Raw genomic sequence first — 13665 nt, forward strand, 5'->3', positions numbered from 1 at the left:
AGATCTGATTTTTCGGTGTTCCCATGTAGAATATGCAGCACAAATCCAATTTTCCTGTTCAGACAGCAAAGGTCACATCATGCACTTTGTAGATGACAAATTGTTACATAGAAGAACACATCCAAAAATATGTGAGTTGTGCCCCAGTGTTTATTCCCTCGCATCTCTTTTCTCATTAGTTTTGCCTCCGAGGACGACTGGCTGACAACTGGTGTCTCAGAGGGCGGTTTGAGTTCCTCACAAAACACAAGAAAAGTATTGCTTATTGCTTTATTTACAGTAGGTGGTGCGATGGGTGTATAGAAGAGCAATTAGTGTATTGGTGTTGGAGTTTTATTCACTTTCACCCTGCTGCTATTTATCACTTTGAGCAATTACTCTCTTCAAACGATGTTACAGTGTTTAATTTCAAATGAATTACAGTCTCTGCAGTACAATTTCAGTTAGAAGAAAAAATCCACAGACTATGCAGGTGGTTTACTAAACATATTACAACTGTGAGAAAGAAGCCAACGAGATGAAAAAACAATCCATCTGTGAAATAAGACAAATGGTACATACGGTAAATGTAGCAAGATAGAAACTAAAGTTTTAAGTAGTCTGCCACCTTCTGTGCACACTGGCAGGAGAACAGAGCTCGGAGCTACATGGGCTCCCATGCGTAACTAATGCATGACTAAGGCATTGGTCGGAGATTGGTCGGTCACTGAAAAATTGACATTAAGTGACATTATGTAACTATTTTACCTTAAAAAAATGCTTTCTCAGTCACTCTGCGTCCCAGTCACCTGTTTCATATGAGTGCGTAACACTTGAAGGCGCTACATCACACACAGCACCAGCTATCACTGATTCTGGTGAAACTTGATCATGTTTAATAAAGAGAAGGTTTTCTGGTTTTTCTTATGACGTCCTCCTGCTGCTCTGCTTCTACTCCGGGATGGACGGGTTTCCTGATGGACAGGTAGCTTTACTGTAGCTGCTGCTAACTGCTAGTTAGCTCTGTTAACTGTGCAACTAGCTTTCTCTGCACAAAGCACTGGCGAATGTTGCCGTTAAACTGCTATCACAAGGCCGGGGTTTTAATGTCTGTGGAGAAGAGGGAAACAGTAAAGAAGGCTGGAGGGGAGCGACGCTGCATTCAGATCCAAAACAGGACCGTCACAACTGGGCTCAGCGGGCTCTACAGACATCATGACAGAGGAAGAGAAATGGAAGAGGATGTTGACGGAGGACGCTAAGCAGAAAAAAGAAGAGTGATCGAGCATGGGTCCAGACGAGAGTAAATCTCGGACTAGACTTTAGTCGTCTGGGGGGCGGAGTGGCTGAGACAGAGACACCATTCACCCTATTACAAGGCACTGAACCATCAACTTGATTTTGAAGATGTTATTTTTACGTAAAAAAAAGTTACATAATGTTGCTTTAAGCTGCTAAACGCTCCATTATGATCACCAGTACATCGTTAGCTTTGTCTGACTGCTGTTTGGTGCTGAGCAGGTCGTGTATAATAGGCTTAGAGCATTTTTGCTCCAAACAGCTGCCTGCAGTGGCTGACAATGAAGTAAATGGTAAAGTCGAAAGCTGGAAAACAATTCGCGTAAAGCATTATAATGCTCTGTAGAGTTGAGGGGTATGACAGGGTAGAGTGATAAATCTCTGTGGGTTTGTCACTATAAGCAACCACTTTCACATACAAGCAGTCATGTGATTCACTGTCAATATAAGAACATTGATTATTGCCAGTGTAAACACTCCTTCCTTTACTTCTGTATTTATCCTTCTTGACTATCATGGCAGTTTCACAAAAGACTATCTGCACCCTGGAAAAACATTGGATTCTCCTGACGGTTCATGTCAAAACCACATGGAAAGCACATGTGTTGGTAAGACAAAGTGATGTCTTATTTGTGACATACTTCCAGATCATGCTCGAGGACATTTTGATGGTGGTAAGTTAAAAGTGGTAAGGTCCCACCTTATTATAGCTACTATAACTTGTACGCAGGCATCAGAATCATGCCGATGGTATAACTAGAAATGTACACCAACCCTGAGGGTGTTTATCATAAAAGAGAGGACTTCAGAGAGACCAAATTTCCACTTTGCAGGACTATTCTTCAAATTTCTATTCCCTGCTCTACTCATCTCATCTCGCCCTTCTCATCTCATCGTCAGTCTTTTAACATGACTCATACTTTGAAGTCTTTAACAGTTATATATTTCAGGACAAATCAACGAATATTTTACAGTTCTTCAACTGAAGGAAAGCAATTCTTTTTCACTGTCAGATCACAGAGACTTTGTTGGCTTCTCTCCAGTCGGCTGTACAACAGTACTGAAACAGTGTTTCCTTATAACCAAACACTGAAGTGACAGTCACGCCCCATATTCCATCATTGGCTGCGCACACAAGGATAAACTCATTTCAACCCAGAGAAACCTTTTACATTCATGCTAAGGTATTTCTTCCAGAAGTGTTCTGTGCTTGCACACTTGTTCTCACAATTGTTCTGGGGTCACATGTATACAGTCTGGGCACACTGGCTCCTATTTTACTGTTGCTCTTGCCACATGGCTCTGAACAAGTGCGTCAGCTAACTGCCTAGAAAGTGTAATAAATGATGTGGAGAGAAACAGCATCACAGCCAGAGGTCCCCAACAGCACATCATTAAACAGGATACTTTATTCCCTCGTTTGTTCTCTAAGCCCGTGTCGGGTAGCCTGAGGCCAGGGCACTCGACAGAGTGAGGGGAAGACCCTCTCTACCTCGCTGTAATTGGTCTGGAAAAAGCAAAGTGCGGCCGGGGATTGAACAGAAATCTGCCTGTAAATGAATGCAGCCATTAGATGTGTCTGCTGGGTTGTTAGTGAGATAAATTAGGGATGTGGTGTGGCCTCACCTGCTCTCTGAACTAGTCATTTATGTGACTAACCTTCCTTCCTCCTCTGTGCATCATCGCCTTCCTCTGGAATCGCTTTCTAAACCTCACTCTTGTCACATCCGTCCTTTTTTGATCTTCCCTTTAGACTATTTTAAAGTTCTTCTCCCTCTCTCTTCTAACGACTTTCTTCCCTAGCACATTCATCTAAATGCAAAGAGCGCCCCCCCTCTATGCATTTTATTTTTCCCCCTTCTCTCTACATCCCCGGGCACATGCTTTGGTGCTTCCCCCCTCTGCTTGCCAGGTACTGTTTCCTCATACTGAGCTAATAAACCTTCACTGGCGTTCGGCTCCGCGTGTTGGGTTGACGGAGGCACAATGAGGTCACGGCGTTAAAGACGGATGGCTGTAATCTGGTTTGTGGCCCAACCATCTGCTGTAGTCAGCTGGTTGCTAACTGCAGGGCCAGCCTTTATTATACTACGGCCTCTACATGGCATTTAATCAGAGAGCTTAACACCAGTGGGCTGTGGAGGGAAAGAGGGGGGACCTACACATTAGCCATACCTGAAGGCGAGTAGAGTATTTCTCCATTAGGAAGAAAGAGCAGTGCCTCTTAAGAGAGATTAAACTGGCGGAAATGCCGACGCAAGATGGGAGACGGGGTGACTAAATGAAAGCAGTGGGAGAAATGTGTTCGCCCTGCAAAACCAGATCTTCTTCTCCATATCTCGTCGACAGCTTGTCAAACGGGGGGATCACAGTTTGCCAAGGCGTCACTCATGACTTAAAGATGACCTATTTGAAAGACTAAAATATCTGTTTTGCAGGCCTCTGCCGATGCGCGTTTAAAAGCTGCCAACTACTGTATGTCTTCCAGACTTGTTAATAAATGCCTTGTGATTAGGAGATCAAATAGGAGAAGTGAATTAGTGATTCCTGTGATCACAGCCTGTAGCAGAGGATGAGGGGAGCCTCACACGGCATACAAGATCTCACTTGAGAGAGGCAAGCAAGCAAGATGAGAGAAAACAGGAAAACATCTGAAGGTCCTTGTGTGATGGACACCGATTGTCCTTCATCTAATCCTGACATTATTTAACGCATAATACCATCTGAGTAATAGCGTCGCACGATTTCCTCAAATTTGCAGGACGTCTCATTCGGAGGCAGTCTGGAAATGTCACCTCCAATAACATAGTTTGCTGTGATGACCTTGCTTTCCAATGACTTTTGAAGACCAATAAAGGGGAATATATTTGGTAGCGATCAGCCTTATTGCGGTTTCACATCCCATTAGGTCTAAGCCAGGATAAACACACTGTAATTTGGCAAGATGGGAGAAACATAAAACACGGTTGCTATTCACTGGATCTTATGTGAATGAGACAGTCCTCCCGCCCTATCTCTCACTAATGCAGACTCATTTGATTTCAGCCCTACTTTGCTTTCTCTGCCCGACTTCACAGGTGATGGGAAGGCGCTGCTGCGAAGTCAAGAGGCTCTCTATTAAAATTCCACCGGAGGGATCAGGGTTTGGAGGTTTTTTTTTTTCTCTCCCCAAAGTTAAGCCGGTAATATTTTGGAGATAAGGCAGCAGACATATTTACTCCTGATGGGGTGTGCCTCCGAGACCTGATCCAAATCTGAAAAAGAATTGGCTGCTAAATGAATTCCTTTATCTGCCTGAGAGACTAAGTTTGAGCAATAACCTCAGAACAAAGAGGGAGAATTAGCCGACGTCTCAGGGGCCAGGCGACATGGAGACTTTGAATATATAAATAGACTGATCTATCAACATCGTGCCCTTGAAAACAGAAAGAAGTCGTCACTGTTGGACCTGCATGAGACATTTGTCATCTTTAGGATGAAGCACTCGAGGGGCAGTTCAATTAAACCTGAGAAAATCCAGTCTGTTTATGGATGTCAAATATCTCCAGAGCTTTATATATCGTCATCTGCTGCCACCACATAGACATACACCTGACTTTAGCTCTTAAAAGGTCATGGGAATGTGCTTGGGACCAATTAAGGGGAGCCAACTGGTGGGGATTGGGCTGCATTTTGTGGCCTAACCTTTGGCTGCAGGGTTAACGGCAGAATGCAGACATTCAACCTCTTGCCTGAGAAACAACCATATATAAAAACTTCCTGGAAGCAACTGGAACACGGATAGGTTTATCACACTAACACCTTTTACTGCTTTGTGCAGTTGTGTGTGGATGTACGTGTGTGAGGCTCACAGGCTGTAGTGAAGAAAATGTTCCAGAGTTAACCGGAACGATAACAGACATACACTTTAACATTCAGGCATAACACAGGGAAAATTAACTTACCTTATCTGTGTACACGAAGAACAGGATGAGTAATATCAGCTCTGCCAGGAGAATTATCAGCAGGACAATGAAGAACTGTCAGAGAGAGGTGGGAGAGGCTCGTTTTAACAATTGCTCTGGCAGTTGTGTAAATCTACCTTGTCATACCGGCGAAAACATGTCGAATATAAATCTGAGAGACAAGGCCTTTGTTGTACACATTTGTGTCTCTGAGGAGCAACAGCCATTATACGACTGTAGATTACATACGCGACAGTTTTTATACATTTTATAATAAGCTCCACGTCTGTGATTTGTGGTGTTTTTGATTCAGACTCTAGCCTCTAATGAAAATGTGTGGGTGTGTTATTTCCTTCTATATTTGTGCACAGAAAAATGATCAGTCAATCTGGGTTAAAGGAATAGTTCGACCTTTGTGAAATATGCTCATTTGCTCTCCTGCAGAGAGTCAGATTACAAGAAGAATCTCACTGTGCAGTAAATATGAAATACAGTCAGCAGCCTGTTAGATTAATATTAAGACTTTAAACAGAGGGAAACAGCTAGCTGGGTTCTGTCTGAATTACAGCAGGGTGGCTTAAAACAATATTGCAATATTTTTAGGCTATATCACAAAACACAATATATATCTTAATATTTCTAAAATAGCAATTACTGTATATCGTACATACTGCCCAGCCTTATTCTGAATGCTACTAAATCGACCTACAACACTTTAACAGTATAAAGAGGACATGTTGTAGTTTTAGAGGGGGTTCTGTCTTGGGCTGGAATGTGTGGGATTTAGTGGCATCTAGCAGTGTGGCTGCAGATTGCATCCAACCAAACACCCCCCTCTAGTCTTGACCTCCCCTATTATGGCTGCGGAAAGAAATTATAAAGGCCCGCTCTAGAGCCAGTGTGCGGTTCGTCCGTTCTGGGCTACACTAGGAAGATGGCGATGCAACATGGCAGACTCTTTAGAAGAGGACCCGCTCCCTCTGTCGATATCAAGGGCTCTGGTTTAGGTAGCAAAACAGAATAATTATACTCCATTTCTGCCAATATTATGTGTTAACATTTCTGAGCATAAAGCCCCCAAATCACACATACTGGACCTTTAAAGCAGCTACAATGAATTTTTGATTTTTTGTTCTTTGTGGACTAAAGTGGTACGAGCACCACCAAGATCTGTTCTGTATTGTAGAGCTATCAGGGGATGATGATTTGCCTATGTAGGCCATATAGAGACATTAGTTTTATATTAAGATTGTTTCATAACAAGTTAAAAAATTCCTTGTAGTATGTTTACATAAAATAAGATATATCATGTTAATTATTGAGCTTTACACGTGCTGGTGAGTAGATTTTGGTGCTTTTGACATAGCCAGGCTAGCTGTTTCCACCTGTTTCCACCTGTTTCCAGTGTTTGTGCTGAGCTAAGCTAACTGGCTGCTAGCGTTTACCAAATGTTGAACCACATTTTTTCAGGTTACAGTCCATGATTCTGAGCAGAATACACAGCAACTCAGATTTATCAATAATAAAATAAAGCAAAGCACACTCAGAAACACTGGAAGAGGATAAAGGAAAGACAGAAAAAGAAAGACGAGGGAGGAGGTAGGAGTGACGGGGAGGTATAAAGGAGGATCTAAGTGCTGGAGGGCTTGTGAACGCATAAAAGGAGGGGAAGAAGGTTTAATACCTCCCCAGATTAATCTTCAACATAGCCTTGCATCTCATATGCTATTCTCCTCTCCCTACTTCACTCCCCTTCAGCTCAATATTTACTGAGCTCTCCTGCATGGCGAGGGAGCCGGCACATGAACCTAGATTTCAGCAAACCCCATTAATTCTGAACTCATTTGGGAGGAAGTGGGTAGGCCATTATTTGTGTCAAGGCCCAGATGAAACAGTTGAGACAGTTTGTTGTTGGTTGGAGATCTGGGTTGCCAGTTTAGTGTATCACTGTTGTGCCTTCACAGTTGGTTTGTCACATTTTCCTGGTGCTAAAAGTTAAAGGAACAGCTTCAATACACTGAACTGGTGCTGCTCTGATGGCTCTGTGTGAGAATATGTGTGCAGGCATACAAATCTATGTGGGTGTATGTTCTTATTTTCACACATCCAAGGTTTTAAAGCATTGACGTCTCAGCCAGATATTTCAGTGTTTTCTTTCCCACTTTGTTTTCCTTTTTTTAAATTTGTCTCGATAAAGGATTTTTGGCATAAAAAATGAGAGAGACTGAAAATGTACCGCAAAGGATGCCTGGGCTTTGTGTTTCTAATCCTGAGAGAGTTGTCGGCAGAGTAACTTCAGAGATAATATGTCAAGGTGGACGCTCAGATGTGTTTGCTCAGGGAGATCTGAACACGCTCTGATGTTTCCGCGTCCTGCACCCCCCCCCACCCCCCGGGTGCACTGAGCTGGACGGACAGGAAAACAACAACAACAACGACGAGTGGCAGACACCTCTGCACTAAACAGAATCATCGTGGCCAAATATGAAACACCGCTGCACACAGATGTGGCAAGAGACTTAATGGGAAACGTCAGATTTTCATAAAATCTCTTGTTTCTTCTCATTCCAGCTGTCTTCCTCACGCCCGCTCCACCTCCCCCTCCCTGCTCTCCTCCTCTCTCTGCTTCACAGTTGTTAGGCAGGTGAAGGAAGCCATGTCGAACACTGAGGATTTGGTGGGGCTTTTGACTGATGCAAGAGCTTCAAGGGATCGAGCTGTTTGTGATGTTAAGTACCCGGAGCTCCAACTCCACTTCTCATTTAAAGTTTCCGTACATGAAAAGTTTTTTTGTGTCTCTTTTTGCAGCTCAGATCCATGTAAACCTCATTCCATTGGGTCAACTTTTATAATTAACTCGTGCTCAAGATAAAACACTTGCACAACTTTGGGCAAACAGTCAAGTCAGAGCAGTCTTTGTAATGAATAATAGAACATCCTTAATTACTGAGCACGAAAGTATCCTAAGTTTAATGCGCTATGTACATACTGTAACTCACAAAAGGCCTCTTGACTGACAGCTCTTTCACTGGGCTGTGACCAAAGCCGTGGAAATGACAACAGCGCGTTGGTGGAAATTTGCAGAGAGGGAGATTCCCACTGCTCGCCTCTTAATTTTCCTTTGTGAGCCCCTGAGGTTTAATACAACACAGACTGAACTCCTCCTGTCACTCGTATGTCTCCGCTGAGGTACCAGCTGGAAGACAAATACAAATATGCTGCCGAGTCCTCGCTAGCGTGTGACCAGTGAGCGTAGGTGTATAAACACATTGTGAGAGGCTGTCTCCACAAAACAGTTCTGTCAATATTTGCAATGGTGAGAATTTAAGAGACAGAAGGACAATCGTCTATATTTAAGGGGAATAGCTTAGGTACTGTATTTAGATTTTACTCACGCTCAGAAGCAGGCACTTGTTCTCCTTGATGGCACCCAGGCAACCGAGAAAGCCCGTTACCATGACAATGGCACCAATGAAGATGACCATGTTGGCTGCCGACAGCGAGGGGAATGAGGGCGAGAAGGTGGCGAAGCTGCCCTGCGACACGGAGAGCCAGATGCCAACGCCAAGCAGCCCGCAGCCACATAACTGCAAGATAAGACAGGTGACAAGGTGAGAAAACAGACAACTGATAAATAAGTCGCCGCCTTTAAAGGGCCGGCTGCAGAAATGATCACAAACCAAGGTTTATTTTCAGTTCTCCCCCCTGGCAGGTATTGCTAATAATTTTGAACAAGATAGTAATTTATAGAGCAAGGTTAGAGCTAAATGAACACAAATGCCAGCTCAGATTAAAAAAAAAGCCCCGTGCAACAGGCTCAATTTCCCTCAGGGTCCCTGGGGGATCACTCAAGTACTCATCCATCACCAAACACTGACAAGAGTTTACCGCAATTACAAGTATAATCAGCCAATAACAGCTCTGCAAGAGATTAGAGCAAAAATTGGACTTGGGCTGTGCTGGTTTTACACGTTTGAGCTCATTATGTTAAACCCAGAACAAACAGAGATGTAATTACTGCCATGCCCTGAAACAAAACCTTCCCAGCTTCCCAAAACCACCTGCAGTAGATTCGAACCTCACCTAGAGGGAGCAATTCCCTATTTCCTCCCTGCAGCCCTGCCAGGCCCCTACAGATGTGTGTGAGGCCTGCAATGCGAGTCCATCAATGTCAGAACGTGTTTATGGAAGACTCTGATTGGCAAAGTGGAGCGTCCCACCTGCTCATGTTTTGCTCCATCTATCAGAGATAAGAGCCATGCAACGCGCACCACCCAGTGAAATATAGGCATGGAGGTAAGTGGTGACATTTTTGCCTGCGCCTAATAGAATGAAATACCCAAGGCAATCTCACCATGAATAAAAAAAAAAAAATCCCAAATGAGGTAAAATATTGAAAGGTGCCATGGTAAATCATCACACCGCCGCCCTTTCTAGCCTTCCATTCACATCGCTCCCCTCCTCCTTTCTTCATCTTTGCAGCGCTGCTCCTGGACACTTTAATGCCTGTCAGCAATATGTGCAACAAACCTGCTGCGCATGCAAACAAACACACACACACACACACACACACTCACACAGAAGCACACATTCATATACATTACACACACACACACAGTCATCATCAAGCAGGGATTATGGATAAGCTGTTTTCTATCTGTCTTTCAGAATAAAATAATGAATGTGCCAAACACAGCGCTAATTTTCCTGGTCTGACAAAGTTTAACTGACAAATGTTGCAGCTGATAATAACCCTGCGGCGCTTTCATAACGAACACTGTGTGGCTTCAGTTTGACTGATGACACAAGTCCTTTGATCAGCACATCACAACTCCAAGGTTGCACTCTGAGATGTTAGGTGATGATGTGTAAGAGAAACTCTTGTGATATGAATGCAAGCCTGATGAGGTAGCGAGAGACGCCTCAGGTGTAATGAGTCCAAAAAGATCTACAGATACACAAACATGAGCTCAAACAACACACTCTCAAGTGTCACATGAGTGTGACTCTCATTAACCCGTGACCTTTGAGTAGTGAGGTTTGAATATGTGCAAACTCACCTCCAAGGATGAGGGTGCTTCAGTTCATGGATGATACATAACTATGAAATGACTAGATTCAATTAAAGCGAGGACACAGAGAGAAAAGAGCCAGAACTGTACAGAAATGACTATTATAGATAGATAGATAGTCAGGAAGAAGAAGTCTTGAGAGTGCTTGAATTCCAGCACTGATTGAGTGTGATTTTATGAAAGATTGGAGCCGCTGCTCTGACAAACAAAGTCTGAGTGTTGCTGTCAAGGTCGAAAGGCAGAGTAGTGGTGGTGGGGGTGCAGCAGACTCTAAGTTAATCAGACTTGTTTAGGGACCTATGGATGACAGTATAGTCTTAATGGATTTCTCAGCGAGAATGAACAAGTGACCACTGAGAGAAGGAAGTGCAGCGGTGCTCAAAAGTATTTCAATCACGAGAATCTCAATAATTCAGAGGCATGGTACTTGCTTGGAGGCACCCACTGGTCCTTTGTGCCTCCCTGATTAAAACAGGAGAATGAAACGTCAATTGGAAATGCTGCTAAAGGTCATGTCCCTATGCAGAGTGGCTAATATATGGAATCACAGCTGGCCCTGTTCAGAGAGCCAGAGTATATAGAGCGTGAGGACGGGGTTGGAAGCAGCAGGAGAGGTATAGTAAGTTTAAGAGGCCAGATAGATAGAGTGGATTTACAGCCAGCGAGGGGAGCGCAGGGAGCTTTAAGAGTCCAGGTGGGGAGGGATACAGTGCCTTGACTTAATTGTGTTTAATGCCCAGTGAAGGGAGCTTGTCCAAGTGTGTCGCTCTCTTAAGTGACTGTGAAACCACCCAGCCCCCCACTCAATCTGTCTGATCTGAGCCTACCAGGAGCGCTGTCTAATCTCTGCCCTGCTTCTACTACCACTACTACTACTACAACAATACGCTGTCGTCAGACCTCTTGTGTCTGTGCCACAGGAAATACCTCCAGTATAAGCTCTGATCTCTGCGCTTATCTGACCTTGGTTGTGTGCGCATCTGAGCTTGACCCCGAGCCTCTCCACTGAGCTCCTTATCTACTTTTAATTGTTGGACGGTCATGTTGTGATATCCCCATCTGCGGGGGAAGGATCACGGAATCCCCAAATACTGGAGAGGCTTATAAACAGTGATGGAGAAGGCTCATTATTCAGGCAGTCATTGTTTTTAAAGCAATCAAAATGGCAGATGCTTCAGGGTTGGATGAATAAAATGACTTATTAGCATATGTTAGAGGAAATATAAAAATAACAGTTTACGCAAGTATTCTTAAACAGACAGCATGAGGGTACACAGGGGTACAAGAGCATAGAGTAACTCAGGATACACAATAGGATCTATAGGATTCACAATATGTTGCCCATGCCATGATAACAATAGTATCACGATACAGTGATTCTGTAATGATCGAATAACCAAAACTCGTACTTAAATCACTTGGCCTTACATGTTGATGAGAAAGAACATAGTGCTGATGAAGAAGGGAGAGCAAGATGGAGGTGCTGAATACATTTCCACACATCCAATGTGTGTGGAAATTTTCTGTGAGGGATACCATGGACAAGCTGTGCTGTCAGCCATGGCGACAGGCTTAGGATTTTGGAATGACTGAAAAGATGCAGGCTCCAGCGTCGTGACAATTCAAAATCTGGAAATCTGACTGAACATTATTTAACTAGACAGCTTTTTTCAAGTCATTCATTTGAAGAGATTCACGATTACCCCGCTACTGGAAATTCACCACAGTTAACTATGGTTCACTGAATTGTTTTCAGTCAGTGTAAATTAAGTTTACACCACAAGGAGTTATGAAGTAGTGACTCTGGTAAATCATATCTGTTCAGAGCACTATAGATATTTGGTGCAAGTGTATCAATATTTGTATAGCTAAAGGAATCAATACCATATATTGCTGTATTGATATTTTGTCTCTCCCCTAAGCAGTAATACTTACCTTCCCACTATTTACACAGGATTATGTGCAAAGGTCAGAAGTAATGAAATACAGATACTTTGTAACTGTACTAAATAAGTTTTTTCAGGCACCTGTACTTCAGTATTTATTTTTTCTGACACCTTTTTACCTTTACTGCCTACATTCAAAACTGTATTTTCTCCTCTTTTAATTTTCAAAACAGGCTCATTACTTTAGTTTTACTCTATTTGAGGGGAGTTATCGACTATTTTTATTGTGCGACATAAAAGTCACAAGACGGAAACAGACAGAGAGGGAGACTCGAATGGGGAGAAAAGGCGTGTCAGTGTCTCGTATCGTGCATCGTACCGAAATGTGGGTATTTGACGTCCTGGGAATGAAACTCAGCAATCAACTATCTTTCTGGTGCGTTTATGAACAGCTCGGACAAATCCTACTGACTCTACCTTTAATAGTCTTTGAAATATATTAGTAAGACGTGAGCTTCAGTTAGTTTTGCACAGACATGGCCAGTACAATTGCCTCCAGAGGGATACTTTTTACTGTTATACTTTGAGTACATCTCCGTGCCTGTACTCTCTCACTTCTACTTGAGTAAAGAATGTGTGCACTTTTGCCACCTCTGATTATTTGTTGTTGGGGTCCCTATCTATGCAACTTGACCCAGTGTGATTCTGCACCAATTATCTGTGGTGGGGAGGTGGACACAACCAGCATGCTCCTGGCTATTACTCTGCTTTCACCTCACATGAATGTGACTTTGCGGGGTCTGGACACATCATTAAACAACTGGGGGGTGACGTGTGACAGCTTGCCAGGTCCACTACTATTTCAATTTTAACAAGCTGCAGTGAAGGACTGAATCTTTGAGCACTCTAGATTTTCAAATATGTATTTCTGGTTTAGTTACTGGCACATGCTGTCAAAACAACTTGGCTGCTGGTGTTCTGTTTTGTCTCGTAGACGTTCGCATGCAAACATGCAGCCCAGAGATGCTTCCTTCCTATTTATCACTGTGAAGGTTACTTTCATATTTGAGGCAGATAGCCACATATCTTCCAGCTGGGGTAATGAAAAAAAAAACTTTGCCGTCTGGAATACAAAAATTGCTGCTCTAAACACTGAATTGAGTTCAGGAAGTTAACAGCACTGCAGGTAGGAAAGAGGGCTGCTGGGCGCTTGTATATGTGTGTCTTTTTTCCTTAAATCAATGAAAAGGAGAGAGTGGGCTGAGAGAATGTGTGACCTTTTCATATGTGTTAGGCAGTATTTGGAGAGCACCTCCATGGCAAGACAGAATTAAGTCTAGTTTCATTTATGGAGGAAGTGATACAAGGAGCCCAGCAGAGAGGAGCACAGTTGAGCAACAACTTTTCTGGTGGAGGAAATTGGAAGACATGAGTTGTGACTCTATCTAGCTGGATGAATGGGACCCTACTGTTTGTGGCCCTGTA

General features: G+C 43.3%; 1 protein-coding gene across 3 annotated transcripts in view; it reads right to left on the reverse strand.

The window, feature by feature from the left end:
• Positions 1-13665, reverse strand: part of tspan9a (tetraspanin 9a) — a 191344-nt gene that overhangs the window by 13539 nt on the left and 164140 nt on the right. For all 3 annotated transcript variants that reach the window (XM_073472350.1, XM_073472349.1, XM_073472348.1), the window contains 2 exons: positions 8618-8809; positions 5223-5297 (listed from right to left, as the gene is read on the reverse strand). In XM_073472350.1, the coding sequence (XP_073328451.1) occupies positions 5223-5297; positions 8618-8809 (267 nt within the window). The remainder of the gene's footprint in view (positions 1-5222; positions 5298-8617; positions 8810-13665) is intronic.

Source organism: Pagrus major, chromosome 8 (genome assembly GCF_040436345.1).
Source record: "Pagrus major chromosome 8, Pma_NU_1.0".
NCBI lineage: Eukaryota > Metazoa > Chordata > Actinopteri > Spariformes > Sparidae > Pagrus > Pagrus major.